Source organism: Takifugu flavidus, chromosome 4 (genome assembly GCF_003711565.1).
Source record: "Takifugu flavidus isolate HTHZ2018 chromosome 4, ASM371156v2, whole genome shotgun sequence".
In the NCBI taxonomy this organism is placed as follows: Eukaryota; Metazoa; Chordata; class Actinopteri; order Tetraodontiformes; family Tetraodontidae; genus Takifugu; species Takifugu flavidus.
This window is the reverse complement of record NC_079523.1, coordinates 3,113,432-3,133,243: the sequence shown is the minus strand read 5'-3', so window position 1 is coordinate 3,133,243 and position 19,812 is coordinate 3,113,432. Positions and strand designations below refer to the sequence as shown.

At 48.7% G+C, this 19,812-nt stretch overlaps 1 protein-coding gene across 2 annotated transcripts in view; it reads right to left on the bottom strand.

The window, feature by feature from the left end:
* Nucleotides 1-19,812, bottom strand: part of foxp4 (forkhead box P4) — a 75,162-nt gene that overhangs the window by 41,334 nt on the left and 14,016 nt on the right. For both annotated transcript variants that reach the window (XM_057030211.1, XM_057030210.1), the window contains exon 2: nucleotides 4,392-4,571. In XM_057030211.1, coding sequence (XP_056886191.1) covers nucleotides 4,392-4,562 — 171 coding nt within the window. In that variant the 5' untranslated portion in view covers nucleotides 4,563-4,571. The remainder of the gene's footprint in view (nucleotides 1-4,391; nucleotides 4,572-19,812) is intronic.

Here is a 19,812-nt window from a genome sequence, read left to right as displayed (position 1 = left end):
GAACAGCACACAGTCACGACCCAGCATCGCTGCCCAGTACTGTAATGAGGTCGTGCGGCTCTACCCACTGACCCTTGACCTCTTAAAAAGCCTTCAGTCAAATCTGAAGGGTGAGGGGCGACAATAGCCCGCTTACAAAATCCAGCAAAAAGGGAGTCTTTCTGTGAAGAAGATGTATGAAGTCAGTGTGTGTATCTACATGTGTGTGTGTTATTTGATGGGTGTAAGTGCTTCCAAACACTCCCATGGCAACCAAACCCAATCTAGCCCCTTCAGGAGGCTGGGGATGTGTGTATATCTCAGTCTCCACAACAGAGACAGGACACACACACACACACACACACACACACACACACACACACACACACACACACACCTTCCTTGGTATTTTGTCTATTCTTGTCTCTGAGCCTCGTTACTGTTTGGGTCAACCAAGTGTGACTGTCTCCTGCTGGCCTGCTGGACCATGTCCACCGTCCAGGTACTCGTAGCGCGTTTCCATCGATGTGTTGTAGCAAAATCGCAAAATCCATCTTTGCTCAATGCCCAAAGGATTGCAGAGATTTTTTTTTTTTTTAAAAAAAGAGGTGTTCACTGCATGATTTTCTAAACACAAAAAAAAGAAAAATCCCAAAATTCAAGCAAGACAAAGGACGGAGGAAAAATGAGGAAGGTCAAGAAGAAGCTTTATTATGAGGCTGTTTATGAATATACCCCAGCTTCTTAGAATCTGCCAAAAAAAAGAAAATGGAGGAAGGTGTGCACGTATGTGTCTCACTGAACTGAATTACTGCGAGTTCTCTTTTTAGTGTGTGATAACAAAAGTAATATATACATTAAAACCTTTACACATCAATAAAAAAGCAAATACATATGCAGTGGATTCAAGAGTGCAACAGCCAAATGGCAAAAGTGAAAGAAGCCAGATAAAGGAGAGCTATTAGCGCTTTTAAGACTCCTGTAGGAAGTTAGCTTCTATAGAACTCTTTGTAATATTGCGCTAACAGCGGTGGGTGTTCTCTGATGCTAGGCAACAGGACTTGCTCCTCCTCTGTCTCAACCTGACCTTTGATGACCCTCGAACCCTCCTGACCTCGACCATAAAGACGAAGCCCTGGCCCAGAGCGAGGGAAAGCTTTTAGGAGGTGACAGCCCTCAGAGAGAGGCCTGGGACTGATTTACTGGCCCTCGCACACGACGGCCTGACACACACAGGTTACGGATGCTGACAAGACAGGCGGCAAATGACACCCACACACCTTCTGTGTGGATGCAAGCGAGAGCTTAATGTAATTAAATTAAATCCGACTGTGCTAGCTAATGACAAAATATCTCTTTTCTCAGGCTGCGGCAACGTTGCCTCTGCACCCCTGACCTGAGAGTGAACCCCATTGGAGAGCTGGAGGTCAAAAGAGACATAACTGCCCCAGTGACCAACATTCACCTCCCATAATTTAGCCTGGGATCGTGGACTGGAAGAGTCACGTGTGCTGAACACACCCCACCTCCCTCCACGCGGGCCTTGATTACTCCAGACGGAGGCTAGATAGCTAACAGGAAGCAATACGTTATCTGAATTATCCAGGATCTCTCATCGTTCGTTAGCGCACCCACCAATCTTGGACATCTGTCCGCAAACACCCCCCCCCCCCCCCCACCCCCCACCCCCCCCCAGCAACTTGCACATGCACGCAAAATGGCTATCTTTCATCCGTGTTTGTATATCTGAGATCTGTATCAGTTTCCCCTGATCTGCAGTCATCACTGTGGCTCCTTAATTACACCCTTCATTAACTCACATCAGCTCTTTGCATGTGTTTAACCGCCTGTGCACGTGCGTGCGCGCGTGAGCGGGGGAGAGAAACAAAGCCTCAGTGTGCGCTCCAGAAAAGGGACGCATCCGGGTAAATATAGATTATGACAAATGGGAGCGGGGGAATGAAGCTCCAAACCAATTTCTGAGACTGCCATTTTCTCAAACAACGTCCCCTTTAGATCTGTGGGGAAGGAAGACGGCTTCAGCCCCCCCCCACCTTCTTTTTTCACACAGGACAGGGTTGGAGTCACGAGGGAGCCGGGGAAAAGAACCTTCCTGCCACCATCCTTCTCTATCTCTTCCTTCCTAACTTTCACCAACTATTGTGATGGCTGGAAGGCCGTTAACTGATGGCGAAGGGGGAAAAGGGAGACGGGGGCTAATAGGGACGGGGGACGGGGGACGGGGGGGGTGCTGAGCAAATGACTCACATCTGCAAAAAAAGAGACAAAACAAACAAAAAATGGGCGGGCGAGATACATAAAGGAGGAACGTGAAGACACCTGGTTCTCGTCAGAGCAGCCTCCACCCAGCCACACACACACACACACACACACACACACACACACACCACACACACACACACACACACACACACACACTCTCAGGTCTGTTCAGATCCATCCTGCTTAGATTTCTGCTCCGCCATGCATCATTTCCCTTCTGCAACCATGGCCGCCACCTTCACCAACACCTTCCACCACACTCACTTCTCCGCCTCTACCTTCCTTTTACTTCAACAACTGCCCTCTTTGTCCGCCCCCTCCCCTCAGTGATGAGGCTGAATCTGCCTTTGCCCCCTCTTCCCTTTCTTTTCTTCCCTTTTTCCTCCCTCTCTACTGCTCTGTACTTTCTGGGGAGGCAGACAGGCCACATTCCAAAGGGAGGCCCAGGCGCCCTTTTCTGACACGTCTCAGCGTTACACCCCTCCCTCACAGCTCTAGAGCTCCTTTCCACCTCCAATGCCCCCCACCCCAAGACACACACCCCCTCCACAATGTAAAGCTCTCCTCTACCTTAGCTTTCTCTAATAATGTACCTCCCATCCCTCATTCAGAAGACAGAGGGAGAAAGAGGACAGAATCCAAAGATGGAGCAGTGCACAGAAGCCAGAGAGAGGCCGGTGGAGGGGGTCCGACAGCAGGAGATGGCTGCGATGCCTCTCGGGTTCCCAAGGGGCTGGAGGAAAATATGGCTTTGTGTTCTGACAACAGCGTGCTGTCAGGACTTCTGTGTGTGTGTCTTTTCTGCTCCAGTGCACACTGGCAGCGGCGTTTAAGCCCCGACGCCGGCCTGCACCGCACCTTCAGGTGAGACGGAAGCGCGGAGGAGAAAAAGGAACGAGGGGAGGGGGAGGTGTATCGGAGGCAGGTTCAGGTTTACACAACGTCTAATATCTCATTTAAAAGTTCCGAACACGGCACGAGCTCGGGTGTGCTGCGTCTGCAGGCGGTTTGGGTGAGGTGTGGGCCGGGGATCTGGAGGAAAGGTTGTGCTTGTCTTTCACGGACCACAGCGGACAGAGGGAAATTGAAGCCCAGTGAGGGAGGAAGAGAAAAAGATGGAGGGAAAGGGAGGTGTAGCTCTGTGGTTTTTAACCCGCTCAAGAGAGGAAATACCAGCACGCACACTCGCACACACAGGTGCAAAAACATTAAGAGCAGAGACGCGTCTGACGGAATAAAGGCCTGCTTTGTATAACTTCAGGTCGGGTGTTTATGTATGTGCGCTTGTGCATGACTGTGTGTCTCTGCGTGCACGTGTGTGTCTTCAGCTGAGGGTTGCTGAGGAAGCAGGGTGAGGATGCAGTCAAGGGGAGGGAGGAGGGAGGAGGGGGAGCAGACCGGCCCCAAGAGCCCGGACTGTTCTTCATTCACCAAAACCTCCTTCACTACCTACGGGAGGGGCGAGGGAAAGGGAGGGCAGTCGCTTCAGCATCGGGGAGGAAACCCGGAATTTCATTTTCCTGCTAGATTTCCTCCAGAGGCAAAACTTTTGGGCAGCCGAGGACCTGCAGTGATGCTGAGGGGAAGTCTTTTACTCTGAAAAGAGCAAGTTTTGGGCAAACGACAGATGAAACCCGTGATGTTTGTGCTGTCAGCTGCATCTTCGACGCTTGTTAAGTTTGGTATCAGTTTACAGCCGCGTCCTCGTTGTGCATCAGCAGACGTGTCCTGGTGGAATAAGCTGACACGCTGTGACTGCTGGGTAATTAAAGCGCCGACGAGTCTGCCTTGTCAGACTTTTCTGAAATGCAATGTTGACTATTACCGGAGAGTGGCTGGGTGTTTGTCATTACATCTGCGCATTATGTAACCGATGGCCGCGGACATGCTGCACACGGTGCATGGTGTGTGTGTGTGTGTGTGTGTGTGCACAGCGTGTGTGCACGGCCCCTAGGCACACGGGTCACAAAAAGGGAGGTGTTGCCCAGCCAGTTTCATAAGTACATAAATGGGTCGATCTGCAAACATTGTGTCAATCATAAGCCTCAATGCGCACACACACACACACACACACACACACACACACACCACACACACACACACACACACACACACACACACACACACACCTGTTGCTGTTGCAGGTGCAGTAAGTCAACCGGACTGATTTCTCCATTGGTGTCTCCCTTGGAGCCACCCTCTCTTCCTCCCCCGCCGTCTGATTGGCTGCTGAGGCTGCTGATTCCGTTCTGGTTGGACGGCGTCGTTCGAATGGTCTCAGAAGCTGATTCCACCATCATCACTGGCACCTAGAGGAGAGGGAGGGGGCACACAATGCACAGATTGAGCACGAGTGACCCGGGCAGAACAAGCTGCTCCCATCAGGGCGAACAAACAAGACGGGTAACTAAAATAAACACGTGTGAGGACAGTAAAGTAAATGGTTTATCTTTACTTGTAGGAAAAGGTCTTTTGGTCATGAACCGCCCACACACACAACCAAACATGCCCATGTGGCCACAAATGCAACACCTGAAACAGACACATTTTTGTCTGGATATGAAAGTGCGCCTGGGAGCACACACGTGGATTAGGATCAGATCTGCAGCAAATCTAAACTGACAAGGCTGTTAATACTCGGCAACGTAGTTAAAAACACAGACGTTTCTCCGATAATCAGAGCTGGCGTGTGTGCACGGTGTGAGAGCCACGAGCAGGTTGAGCTTTGACAACGTTCCGTTTGATGCACCTTCATAGGGCTTCTCTAATTAGAGCGTGTTCCCTCCACAAAACCCGACAAAACGAGACGTTCCTGGATGTGTTGTTGTTTTTGAGAAACAATGCCTTGCAAACACACGGGCACATTTGCCATCGTTAGGAGCGCGAGCGTGGGAGAGAGTAGACAGAGAGGTACACACACGTGCGCAAAACACACAAAAGGCAGTGAGCATGAGACAGAAATCTTCATACAATCAGGCGGGCTGTGAAGTCTAATGACAAGCTCAATCCTGTCTTTCTGCCTCATCCAGTTTTAGAAATTAACACACAGGGGCGCATGTAGTTTTTAAGGGAAAAGTTCTAATGCTTTTTATTCCAGCTACACAGACTCGGTACACAAATCGACGCTGAGGAATTGTCTGCCAGTGTGTGTGCGTGCTTGTTTTTCAGAGACATATAAGCCATGCCTGCTGGGAATACAATAAAAGGTTTATGTGAGAATCTAACTTTTCTTTTCCTCTGAGGCAAGAGCAGGTGAAGCAGCCTGTGTGTGTGTGTGTGTGTGTGTGTGTGGGGGGGGGGGGGGTGTGCGCGTGTGTGTGTGTGTCTGGACTGACAGCAGATGAGAGTGTGAAAGCGCTGGTGGCCCTGTTAATGGAATGTTACCAGATGGCCGCTGGAGGACAAGGACCTGAGCATATCTGCGTGTGTGCATGTGTGTTTGTTAGTGTGTGTGTGTGTGTGTGTGTGAAAGAGAGAGAAATAAAATCAAATATAGACTGCTGCAGGCATGAAGCCACCAAAAAGTGAGTTCTCAGGCTCTCTAGTGGTTGGCAGCAGCAGCAGAAGAAGCTCCGCCTCCCTCTATTCATTTAAAAAATGGATTTAAGTCAATAAATAAAGAAAATGTTAAAGGACTGCGGTCTTCTCCGGCTGATGTAGGATCAGCAAGTTGGTTTTCCTCCTCTTTTCGCTGTAAATTACCAGACATTTGGAGCTCACAGGTGCACATAGGAGCTGCTCTATGGCCTCCAGAGGAGTGAGCCTCTTCTCCGCTCTAAAGCCCACGGAGGTGCTTTCCTCTGCCCCTCCTCCCTCCTCCCCCTCCCCTGCAGAAATCCTGTGAAGCTGAGCATTATTGTGACATTTAAAGATAGTCACTAAATCTCCAACCTCATTCCTCTTCCACACACTTTCCTCCCCCTCTCCACTCTCTATCCCTCCATCTCCTCCTGGCCTCTTCCAGACCCCTGCGAGGCCCAACTGCTCCCCGAGGGGATATTACGAAGCAGAGCATCGCACCGCGGAGCGACCAACAGATCCTGCCACACAGTCCAACGACTTTGCGGCGCAGTAGAAACTCCTTCCATCATCTGGCTGAGCATGAATCACCGGCCCGGCCCGGCCCACACCGGCCGGCACGGCGCCGTAATGTACTCTCCACTCATCTGCTTCTTACTCTTCCTCATTGACCTTATTAGCAGCGAGCAGAAGACGGATAAAGACAGAGAGATAGAACTCGCAGGTGGACAAGGACCTAATGGGAAGGTGGGAAGTGTGTTAAGATGGAAGCTTGCCCTATCCCACACATACACAAACACACACACACACACACACACACACACACACACACACTCATAGGCAGTGTGCTGTGCTCGTCTGAAGGGTGTGTGCTCTGTCATATCCTGTAATGGGTGTATATAAGCTGGTGTAATGGAGGTCGGGAAAAAGGCAGGGGCATAAATCTACCCTGAAGTCTCTGATTAGGGCGATGATACACACACACACACACACACACACACACACACATGCACACAATGTTTTAATTTTAAGTGTTTCTCGCAGTAAAGGAGCCTGCCTGTGCAGAGGCCTGCCTCGACCTGCTGCGCTCTCTTTCCACGTGAGCCTCCCCCCCCCCCCCCCACCCACACCTGAACCCCTGACCTGGGAGCACATGGGGGGAGTGATTCTCGCTACCCCGAGGGGACCGAGCAGGGGAAGGAGGAGCGCAGATCACAGAGATAAAGAATGTGTTTAGGGGAGGGCTAAATAAAAGGCCTCTTCTGCCTTTTAATTGGGATGGAAAAGAAAAGAAGCGAAATGGGACTGGACATGTTTCCTGATGACTCCGCTGTATACCTGTGTGTTTGCATAAGGAGCTGACACGTACCGCTTTACTGTAATGGATTAGCTCACAGCAAACACTGAGAGCATGTGTTTATGTGCACGTCTGCCATGATTGATGAGGTGGAGAAGACCTGGGACGGGTCCTGTTTCGACACGTCGCTTCTTCAAATGTCCCCGCAAAATTTTACACTTAATAACCATCAGAACTCTCCCTGCGTTCCCTTCCCACAGCTCCGAGGCGTGCGGAGTTCAAACGGGACGGGCCCGGTGCCCGGCGAGCTGGCGCGCAACTGCTGACTGGCGAGCTTTGTCGGAGGGGATTGGCTCTGTCAGATTCCTCTTGGTCACAGCTCATCAGAACCCACAGAGCCCGGCAGGTTTCCCCTCTCTGAGAGCACGTGCGTGCACGTACCAGACAGCGTTGTGTACTTGTGTATTAACGTGTGCGTCCGTGTTTACAGCAGCTTAGCGAGATAATAAGACTTTATCATGTTATGCCTCATGTGGGAATATTTCCAGCGGTCCCAGAACGCCTGTTCTGTTTCCTCCGCCTTGCATCAGCTCGTAGGAACGCTGCTTATTAGGCAAGGCACTGAGGGAATAAGGGTGGGAGGAAGAGGAGGGTGGAAGAGGGAGGGGGTGAGGGAAAAATGTCTGTGTATCTACGCTCAATCATCCATCTACTTTCATCTGACTCTTGAATTATCCCTCTTTCCCCGACTCCCTACATGCTGTATTTCTCCCTCTGGTTATGTCTGGTAACTAGTGGCAGCTTCAGTCCTGGAAAACATAAAAGTTTTCACCCTGAAATAGAACCCACATAGTTTTTGGGGGTTTTTTTTATTTTATTTTACTGCGATCTTTGATAGTTCAATCAATATTTGTGAGCGTGAGGCGCTCTTCCTGGAGACAGAAACCTGAAGAATTGGAGCTGAAACCTGTTTTGTAATCAGGAAACAGGAGTCCCTGTTAGCAATGAGTAGATTCGTAAATTATTTGCTTTAGCTGCTACACCCAAAGGGGCTTTATTTCATTATAATTGAAAGTCACGCACTACAAAAAAAACAACCCAAAAAACAGAAAATAATAGAACCTTTAGTAACTGTCAGTGTGTCCACAGAACCCTAACTGGAGCAGCCCCAGTTGCATGAAAGCATCAGAAAGGAACTGAGATGTTTATTTTCAATCCTTTCTCTCTCTCTCTCTCTCACACACACACACACACACACACACCCATACTGGCAAACTACGACTTACACGTCTTCGCGTTTGTTGGGCAAAAAATCAAGGCCAAACACGTCTCCAGGCTGGCTCAGGGGAACGCTTCAACCCTCAACCTGAGAGCCAACTGTGTTATCATTCAGCCGTCACCAGACACTGTAGGTTAATGCGACAGATGCAGTCGGAGACACCGAGCCAAATAAAACGGCTGCATTAGAGGCCTTGCAGGCAGGAAGGAAAAAAGAGTAAAGTAAACATGGGTTGGACTGGTAATGTCCCTGAAGTAATGCTGCCGCTGCGCTGAGCTGCTCTAAAGTCAGAGTTTCTGCTTTCTATATTTCCTCATACACTTTAATATTTAACTATGTTAAGTAACTCAAATATTTAACGTTTCCTCGTGTGTGACAGGACACGTCGGTGTCAAATGAATACCTGGCTAGTAAGTATGTACGGTGGCCTTACTCAGTTTAGGCAACGTCTTCAGAGTTTTGTAGTTTTTTTTCTGTGTCTGATTTCTGAAAATGTCCTGTTTCATTTAATTTAATACAATTTCGGTGCTTTTTTCTGACATAAAGTTATAAAGTGACACTAAACACTGTATATCTATTTGTTTTAGATACATAGGATTTAGTCTTCTGACTCCAGAATGACAGAAGAGCGAATGAGTTGGGGGAGGATCAGAGGGATATCTGCGTGGCATTTCTGAGCTGACGTGTGTTTGCCTGAGAAAAAAAGAGACACACACACATCATCTCACTCCAGCGAGTGCTCATAAAAGAGCAAAGCGCTACACAAATTCTTCCTTTGCGTTCCCTTCCAAGTTTGGTTGTTTCCCCAGCAGCTGGCTGTCGCTACATCCCAGCCAGATTTGTGGCAGGATACCAGACGAGAGCGACCAGGTAGTCTATCACACTGAGCCAAAGCTAGCAGCTAGCAGCGCCGCTCCAGGCGGAGCTGGCTGCCAGCCAGCGCTAACAGCTTGGCTAACAGCAAAAGGGCTAATGCTAGATGTCTGCAGCTGCCCTGGCCCTGCTCCAGTGCTAACAGGTGAACTCCATTATCCTACAGACAGATAGTCAGTCACATGTTGGCGGGTGTCTACTACTGGCTGGCTTAGTTGACCGCTTTCAAAGAGCATCATTAGTCCAAAAGCGCGACGCTAGCGACGCTGGCCTACTGTTTGAACCCCAGTGTGGCGTGCAGCTGCTTAATAAAGACGACAGCACCGTTGTTGTGGGGTTGAAATGAGGGTCTTGGTGCAGAAGAAAACCTTCAGTTATATAAACAGGGGGAATTCTTCTTCTTCTTCTTCTCCTTCCTTTTAACTGGCCATATGGCATCCAGTTTTTCTGAGAGTCTAAGTGAGTGCTTACATGAAACATCTGCACGTGCGTGCATGCTTTGTATCTACTCTATCCATTACAGTACGTAACCTGCTCCCCCTCCCCGCCGCGTGTACGTCGGCGTGCGTGTCCATGTGTGAATTGTGTGTCTGCTCGCCGTCCTGTAGCTGTGTGAAGACAAAGTCCCTGTTTACAGAGCCCATAAAGATTAGCCTCCCTCGGTCAGGTGGGTTCTGGAGCCATAGGTAAACACACAGCACATTCCGCACCGATGAGATCGTTCTCTATGTGTATATGACCGGGGCAAACATACACTCCTGCCTTCACCTCGACCCTTCCTTTAGAGTGCAGTAAGTGATTTACCAGCTTGCAGACTTCTGTCTGCTGGAAACACCAGAGACAGACACAAAGACACACAAATATTTGGAGAAGGAGCGGACTTCATGCACACCTCATTTATCTGGGCCTAAAATGGTGGGTTGTGCATTCCTCCAGAGGCAAAGCTCCAGTGTGTGTGCCCATCTCTGCCATTGGGATGGAACCATCCCCGCTTTCCCCTTCGCTGTCCCCTCCCGAGAGGCGATCGGGGCTAAGGTCAGATTATGACAGCCCACGCAGCTCAGACTCAGATTGTATTTAACATGGTGGAACAGAGGTGAGGGTGGGGGGGGGGGGGGGGGGGGCAACGTGCCTTTATTTGGATCTAAAAGCAGCAAGAGCGCCACGGAGCAATTAGCAGCTCTGTCCTGAGAGAGCTCTTGATTAGAGTGACCTTCAGTGTGAGGGGGAGGTGGGGTGGTTGGGGGGGCAGAGGACAGCACTAATGATAGATGGAGAAAAATTTTGCCAGAGACACTCGAAGAAGCATCGGTGAAGTCTGAGAAAGAGAGAGAGGGAGAGAGAGAGAGTATATGTTTGAGTCTGAGAAAGAGAGAGGGAGAGAGAGAGTATATGTTTAAGTCTGAGAAAGAGAGAGAGGGAGAGAGAGTATATGTTTGAGTCTGAGAAAGAGAGAGAGGGAGAGAGAGTGGAATCGACAACTACTCCATTTTGTATTAAAAGTATTCGAAAAGAAATGGCTGTATTTCTGGTCACTAAAACGTGGGACTTTCAAATAAATTGCATTCAATTTTTTTTTTTTTAACCTTTAATTATAAGGTGCAATTTAAGTTTTACCACAGAATCAGAGTGCATGAAAGGTGTTGGGGGGGGGGGGGCAGAGTGTAATTTCTGAAGCAGCAAATTTGTGGTGTTGCCTTCAGGTGAGGCATAATTTCATTTACAATCAAAATTTGCATTATGAGGAAGATAAAAAAAGAGCTGATTTAATAATATCTGGATGTGTTGTTGAGAAATGAGAAACAGGCCTTCAATAATAAGGGCCTACAATGGATTTCAAAAATGGTGGCGTGAAGAAATATAAATAAATATATATCAAAGTGGACATGATATAATTTTATACATCAGCTTTCAAGTCGGGCACTTTGCATTTTCTAGTTAATTAATAGATTGGATCAGAGTGAGTTTAATCAAATATAATTGAATAAGTCCACAGTAAAAACAGGAGCGACTTTAAAGGGACATGCAGAGAAAATGATAGCATGTCCACTTTCAAATTAAATGAATTTTACTACTTTTGAACTTGGTCCAAGCCGTTACCGAGGTAATTAATTCACATTCTACCCAAAAGTGGTGCAAAGATGATATCCCTGAGCCACACAACACACACACACACACACTCACACATTTTTTCTTCCAAAAGAACCCGATAAAAGTCAACACTTGCACGCCAATCCCACTCTCTAATGCATTCCATATACAGTAATTGTTAGTTTTCTCTTCTTCCTGCTCCTTTCTCCTCACTTTTGTCTCACAGGCCACAAATAAAATATTAATCATTTCTAAGGCAGTTCTCATTGTATTAAAAAATGTCTCCTTTATAATTTATCACAGAAAGAAAAATCTTTGTTATAGTGACAAGTATGCTAATTAATAGAAGTAGAAGAAACATTGAGAGAAGTCATACTAATTTGGAACGTGCTAATATTAATAGAATAATTTATGGCCCGGCATAAATAAATTAATAGAGTATTTCGTTTGAAAAAGGGATGCCTTCAATTCAATTTAGGAGAAAAGAACGGGGGGGGATGTCTGCCTCTTGGACAAGGACATTAATAACAGTGTTCTATCAGCAGAAGAGAGAAGGAGGAGATAAACTAAACATGCACTGTTCACTTTTTAAGTGCATCAATATTTCAGTCAGCTAATGAAAATTAGATGAGCAACATATTTCCTGCCTTGTTGTTTCCATTTGATGCTACAGGACTTTCTGACTGGATGAAAAAAATCCATGAAAGGCCAAAACAGTAAGGGGATCTTACTCTTCATACTGGCTCCACATAAACCCACAGCTGTGTGCCAGACACGGGCGAGAGAGGAAGGGAAGGCATGGAAAAAAGAGAGAGAGTAACAAAGACAGAAAAAGAGAGGAAAAGAGGACTGGGTCATTACCATCCTTATTACTCCTCATTAAAACGCGCCATCACAGAGGCGTTTGTGTGTGTGCGTGCGTGCACCGCCGCGCTGCACGTGCACGCCACCACTGTTCCCGACGTGCGCTTGTGCGTCCTCATGCAAAAGTGACAAAAAAAGAACAATATAATTGGAGAAATGTACGCAGTAATAATAGGTATTCAGAAAATGATAATTCATATTAAACAGGGTGCACAAAGTCAGCCTCATTTGCATGTTTTAGATTATATGCATTTCAAAAGTAATTTCCGCAGGGCATATGAATGACATTAATTCCCGGGCGGGTTCTGCTATAGACCTCAAACTATCAAACACTCAAACATTTAACAGATGAAAAAAAAAAAAAAAGAGGGAGCTGGTGCCTCGGCGAGGGGAGATTTCAAGGTTAAAGAATTCGAATGTGAATTTTTTAACTTCTGTCTCGGTTTGTTTAAAGTTGCTCCGCAGCCGGGCGACGAGAGACTTTCATTTGGAATTTAGGCGAACCGCGCACGTGTGTGTGTTGTTTTGTCTCACTCAGCTGTACGCGTGTGTGTTCCGCGCCGGCCCAGGAAAGACACTTCTCATCCTCGTCCTCATCCTTCGGCTCTGACTCACGCAGTGACTCGCGTCCCCGCCGCTCCACAACCAGAACAGAGCGACCCGGCAAAGAAAGGGGGGCGACGGCCTGCTTTTAGTGACCCCGAGCGAAGGGGGCGCGCGGTGACGGAGGGAAACAGAGGGTTCCCTTCTCTCCGTTGGGGCAGAGAGGAAGACCCGGGGGCAGGAAACGGCCTGGATGAATGTGTGATTTCAGTGGAAAACTCTGGATGCCGCAGACGACATTCTTCTCTCGTGAACCAATCTGCTCCGCAGCCACAATGCAGCGCCTGACTCCTGGCTGCGTGTGTCGCGGCGTGACGGACACACGCACCACGCCGCCGGTCCCCACCTGTTATTCCCGCCAAAGCTACGGAGGAGAAGGGGGGGGGGGGAGCAACGGGCAGAGAAGCTAAAGAGCGTCTGTGTCTTGTTTGTGGTTTTGTCTCCGTCTGTAAACAGAGCCGCCGCTGCCGAGAGAACGTTAGCGTGTCATTATCTCATTAAGAATTGATGGCAGAGGTTTGAAACTGTTTTGTTTGTGAGTGTTTGCAGGCAGCTGCTGAGCAAACACAACAACCACAAAACACACATCCTACAGAGAAGCACACACACACACACACACACACACACGAGCTAAAGATGCTTCTTCGCTACATGTTTAGCACGACTCTTGTCAGCGGGCAGGAATCCAAGAACCATCCAAAGGAAATGGAATAAAAGTGTCTTCTCTCGCACCTTTCTGCCCCCCCCCCCCACCACTGCCACCTCTCTTCATTCTTTAGCCGGGCTGAAGCACCCTCGATGACGTGAAAGCTGAGATCAGAGAGTGAGGGGGCATAACGACAGGCACTAACGGTGGGCTAATTGGGGCCTGGGAAACATGTTTGTTTTCTCGCCTGTTCTCTCCTCTCCCCGTCTCGATCCCTTTTTTTTCCCAGCCAGTCACCGCGGATCTGTTCACCCGAGAAGGACAAGCGGAGAAAGCAAAGAGGATTAGATTCTCGGCAGAGCACAAATCGCCGCGCACACACACACACACACACATCACGTGAGCGTACTGTAGGGATGGGGAACTCACGCGGACCCGAGCGGGGCTGCATTTAAGGCAGCTGTGGGGTGTGTGTATTGAACAAGGTCTGTCTGTCTTAACCAAATGACCATCAGGGTGCACGGCCCACCGCCGCTCCACCCATGCCCCGTCAATACGCTGCTGCTGGGCCTATTCAGCAGCAAAGAGCTTTCCCATGGCTGCCGCTCAGCACTGGATCAATGCTGTGAGCAATGCAGGCAAACCGCTGCTAAACAGACGAGCCCCTGCCTCTAAAAGGCCCTCCGCAGCACCGGCTCCCCCGGCTCTGGATCGTTCGCCTAATGGAGGAGTCCACAGAGGCCCCTGAGGGCCTCTTACTACCAAACAGGCCACCGAGGATTCAATCCCCAACCCTCCTCAATCCCCGAAGCTGTCAGAGCCTCCATCCTTCAATCGTTTGTCCCTCCACACGGTCGTATCGACCTCTGCGTCTTCAATCAGGCGCGCTAGCTCGTCCCTGCGTGTTTACATGTGACCCCGACATACGCGGAGTTCCGACGGTAAACGTGCAGCTTCACACGGACCCAACGTGGAAAAGGGAGGAAAACGAACTCCCCTCTCTCTCTCTCGCTCTTCCACCCGGCCGGGACCCCTCGCCACACCACTCCCGGCCAGTCATTCTCCTCGCCGCCGCCTTTGTCCGCTTTAATAACAGTGAAAAATAGCCAGAGAAGAAAAAAAAGAGCAAGTGGAAAGAACCTGCATATTTGTCATTTCCGATTGTTTACCTTTGTCACGGCAAATTGATTTTCACATCTCCTGTTACTGGAAGCTCTCCGGGCTGGACGGCCAGGCCCGTCTGGCTCTGGCCTCCGCTGCCAAGCCCGTCGCCGCGCTTTACGGCCCGACTCTGGGGAGGACTTTTAAGCCTTTCAACTCGCAAGTCATTCCGATGATACAATAGCGCCTTTGTCTTAAGCACCTTTGTTGCTTTCGTTCTCTCCTTGCCTGCCCCTCGACCTCATTCTTTTCTGTTTTCTTTTCTTTGTTTTCTCCTTTCAGGCCTTATTCTCAAATCCTTAAACTGGCTGAGAAAGTGAGCAGCAAAGACGGCAGCCTTTTACTTGTCCATGCCTGTTTTCGGATTTGTTACATCATGATGGGTTGGAAATGAAACGGAGATGATCTAGAGCTATGACACACACACGCGCACACACACAGCTGACATTTAGGGCTCACTGTGGGGCGAAGCTGATTGAAGCAGGCTTGAATTTCGCTGTGGTGACTGGGCAGTGTGCTGTGGTCCGGATCTGACTGGGTTCTGGTAGGCCTGAGGTTTGCCTGCAGGGACCTCCAGTGAGTCAGGCAGCAGGCCTGAGCTAAACTGCGGCCGGCGCCAGGAATAGTCCTCAGTGCAAAAGGGCAGGTCTAATGGTGTGTTTGTAAGGGCGAACCCAAACAAACAACCTGCAGTTTGGATGGTAGGACCGAGCGAGGCTGCAGCCAGATGCCGTCGGAGGGCAGGAAAGGCACACGCACAACGCACGCAGAGAAGCGCCGGCTGAAATAGATCTGCGGCGTCTGGGGCTGGGCCGCCGCCTCGCCTACAGACTCAGAGGAAGTTTTATATGAGTGAAGATGCACCAATTCTCTCCAAATGAACGCTAATGATGGCCAGACAACCTCTTCTGTAATTACTCCCCGAGGAGCAGCTACGTTCAGCACCACCGCGGCACTAAAACAAACACACACACTCGCACGCCAAACACACACACATGTGCAAGAGGCTCAGGTTTTAATGTGTTCACCTGTTGGGCACTGGAGGGAGTGATAAAGTGAGGAGGAGGAGGGCCCTGGCAATAACATCATCTCATCATGGAGAGCGAGGAGATCTGCTGATTTGAGACATCTGTATGTGTGTGTGAGCGCAACAAAAGTAGACCAGAGCACTGAGGCAGCGGCAGCTGCTCCAGGTTAGCAAATAAAGCAATTTAGCAATTAGGTGATGGAGAGGAAATCCGTTATCTTCTATTAGAATGAATTAGGAACCATTCCCATCTTAATTCCTCAAGGAAAAAGTCAAAGACTTGCTTCCTTCACCTCTTCAAAGGTAGGAATTTCTTATTTGAAATGGTGAAAGAACAAGAGAGACGCGTCGATGTGATTGTGTTGGGATGGATTAAACCATTATCACCATTAAAGCTCCCAACTCTCCTCAGCGCTCAAACTCTGTCATCGATCCACCCAGGGACAAATCTAAATGGAGTGTTTGGAGTAAATGTGGCTCGTGTGTCTTCATGAGGGGAGAACTAGTGTGTGTGTGTGTGTGTGTGTGTGTGTGTGTGTGTGTGTGTGTGTGTGTGTGTGTCAGACAGACTGACAGACACATAATGAGGCAAACATGAAGTCAGTGTTTTTATGAAATCTCAGCCTTTGTCCCAGTCTCTCTCTCTCTCTCTCACACACACACACACACACACACACACACACACACACACACACACACGACTTCTGACTTTTTAACAGCCTCTTTGATTCAGCCAGGTTCCTTCCACAGCTTTGACCAATTTACAATAGTCTTATTGAGAGGGCAGGGTCCCCCTCACACACACACACACACACACACACACACACGCACACACACACATGCACAAACACATACACAAACACAGAAGAGATATACATATATAGAAAAATATCAGGCAATCCTATTTTTCTAGGACTAAAATGTTAGGAAGGGAATCTTTGAGGCACACACTCTCGATCCCTGCCCAGAGACTGTGGTGGTGGAGCACGGCTGGTAACATCTGGATGTATTTTAGAAGTGTTTACGTTTCCAAAATGTCGAAAAACTGCACAGAAAGAAAATAAGAGAGAGACAAAATTCTGAAAAACACTGCAGGTGCCAGACGGGTAATAAAAAAAAAGAAGTTCAGGCCCCCCTTTCCCCCCGAAAAAGTTTAAGATCTTCATTTAAACGCGCTGCTAAACATCGACCAATTAGCGTCGCCGCCATAATCCAGCCCCAACCATCACTGACAGTCGCTGCTAATTGGCAGACTGACGTTCAGCCGTCTGAGTTTCTGTCCCCGCCTGAAAACGGAGATGTTTAAACGGCGTTTCTACCACATCTTTGCTGCTCACCAGCTGACAACCACTCTTACGCACTTACTGCCACACGAGAAACTCAGTAATTTTCTCTGACATACAGTACACACACACACACACACACTGAAACAGCTGCATTTTCATTTTCCTTCCCCTAAATGACAAAAACACACAAAAAATGTTGGCTTCGCTTAAGTCTAATCAAAACTGACAATGGATCCATCTGTGAGATGACGTCAACGCCGGGGAAACGCACGCAGAGACACACACGGCCTATAGGATGTAATTTAAGTGATTGGGGCTAATTTACGAGCGTAAGATGAAACCACGCGAGGCCATTAGTGCGGGAGATGTTGAAAAACACACACCTCAGCGCCGCCGCGGCAACGGCGAGCTCCGGTCGGCCCGAGGTGGCAACACGGCTGACGTTGGAGCGGGTTTGAAACTATTGTCCCAGACAGAGCGTCCATGGGATCGCTCTAATCCTTTCAGGTATTCCACTTTCCCATGGTCCAATCTAACCTCAGCACACACACACACACACACAAACACACACACACACGCACACACACACACACACACAGGAGATTATTAAAGCAACCTCATGGCACATGGAGGTTCCTAATGGATTTAACATCAGGAATGATTGTTAACTTTTAGGACTAAAAAGACTTGGAATGACTCCTGAGAAAAACTGAGCTCTAAGCCAGACGCGCGGATCACATGACAACTGGGCGGCGGCAGCATGGACCCCTGGGAAAGCGGCACCGCGCCATATCTCAGATCCCACGGAGCCCGGTAATAACGACGGCGGGCAGCTCCATCAGTTACAAATATTGCGCTCATGTATGCGGAGTGTTGGAGTGGGTTTTGATGCAATTACGTGCATCGCAGTGAAGTGGTTAAAGAAGGGAAAGAAGATAATCACCGTGAAATAAATTAAACCTATTACGGAGAACATATGCTCAAGGTGACAGAAGAAATTAATTTGGCTCAACTATCGAGAGCCATACCTCCACCCCGCTATAGGATTTCTACCAAACTAATTATCACGCTCCACTTTCAGAAATAATAAGGAAAGTACTTAATGGGTTCGGATCCAACCCTGCATTCATGTGTCCGTTTAACACCTCGGCTTTCATGCCCACACACACTTGCCTTAATGTAATTTCACATCCATGATTTAAAACGGGGGAAATTATATTTCAAGTGGTGTCAGGATTAGAATATGTAAGCGGCGAGATTAAAACAGCGTAAGGTCTCGAGTCGAGCCTCTCTGAGCAGGAGGGATAGTTTATATCATATCAAAATTCACGCCGCCGCCACGCCATCAGGGAGGAGGAAGCTAAGGCGTTTAGCTTTTGTTCCGCCACCCCTGCTCCTTCCTGGTCTGAGGTTCTCGCTGACGGTGAATCTTCAGTTTTGGGGACTCTGCCTTCGAGTCAACGCAGAAATCACAACCAAACAACAGATCTGTGATTAGTCCTCCTCGCTGCATTTTAATGCCGCTTCCCGCCTGCTGCACGCTGGCGAGGAGTTTAATTTTTAAACAGAGCGCCGCTGTGAAAAGACCCCCAAGTGTGCGCTCCTACGCCAGCGAGCCGAGTCTGTTTATCTAGTCAGCCGCTCTTCCCCAATTAGGACAACATCCAAACGCATTCATTGTTTTATTTCAAACATTCTTTCAAATTGAAATCACTTTTTTGTGTTTTTATCCCTTATTTATGCGCCGCTGAATTAGCATTTCACCGCCCCAGGAGGGAGAGAGTGTAAGTCAGAATGCAGGTTGGGCCACTTTTGTTCATTATCAGCACAACTGGAGGAAGCCTTTAAGAAAGTTTAGGTGGGGGGGGCTCTTCCTTTTAATGTGGTGAATACACGTCACCAAGGCCATTCTGAGAACAATTTCTCAACAGTCCTTATTTATTTCTCTGTTCTGTCACTGAGAGCTACATCTCTGTGACCTTCACCTCCGTTGAAGGTCACAGGTGGAGAAAGTAACTGATGAAGTCCATCCCCGCAGGTCACGACCTCTGAGCACACGCCGCACACACAAAATGAAGTTCTTCCTCTAACGGTGGTGCAGCATCTCTAAGCTAAGCTTGTGTTCAGGTGTGAGTGCTGGTAAATGTGTCTACAGCTGCCCCCCTTCATCCTTCCCTCCTCACAACTAGAAACAGAGAAAACTGGAATTCGGCAATTTCAGAAATTTGACAAATCCTGTTTAACAATGAAAATGGAGCTGAGGTCTTGGACAAAGAAAGGTGGACTCGGGTCTCTTCAGAGGGAAAAACAACGCAGCAGATGTGCTGTAACAGAAGTAGAGAAGAGCTCAAAGAAGAGGCGAAGGCGATCTAGGCTGGACCAAATGAAAGGAAGCAGGAGAGAGAGGCTGAAGCGAGCCACATGGCCCGAGAGGCAGACTCTGTTCGTCTGCCACCCATTTGCTCATTTGCCTCAGTGGTCACTTCTTCCACTGTTTAACACAAACAGATGAGGCCTTTTCTTTTTCCAAATCCTTCCTTTTTAACGGCGGCTCCTTGGCCTCCGCGGCGGCGGCGGCGCGGCAGCTATTAAAACAGCATGAATGCTGCGAATGCCCTCCCGGCTTTTGCTGAACTTTTACCCTCGTTCCCCAAAGTGACATGTAGGGCACGAGGGTCAAGAGGTGCCTGGGTTTTTTCGGGAGAGGGGGGTGCATTAGATAACACACATTCAAGCCGACACATCACTGAGGTGGGTGCAGCGATCAGTGACCTGGGCTGGTGGCTAACATGACAGAGATAAAGTCGAATAGAAGCACACACACACGCGCGTACACACACTCTTCGGCAAGCGTATACGAGCACCAAGTGTTTAATGTCCAGATACTTATCAGATAGATTTTAT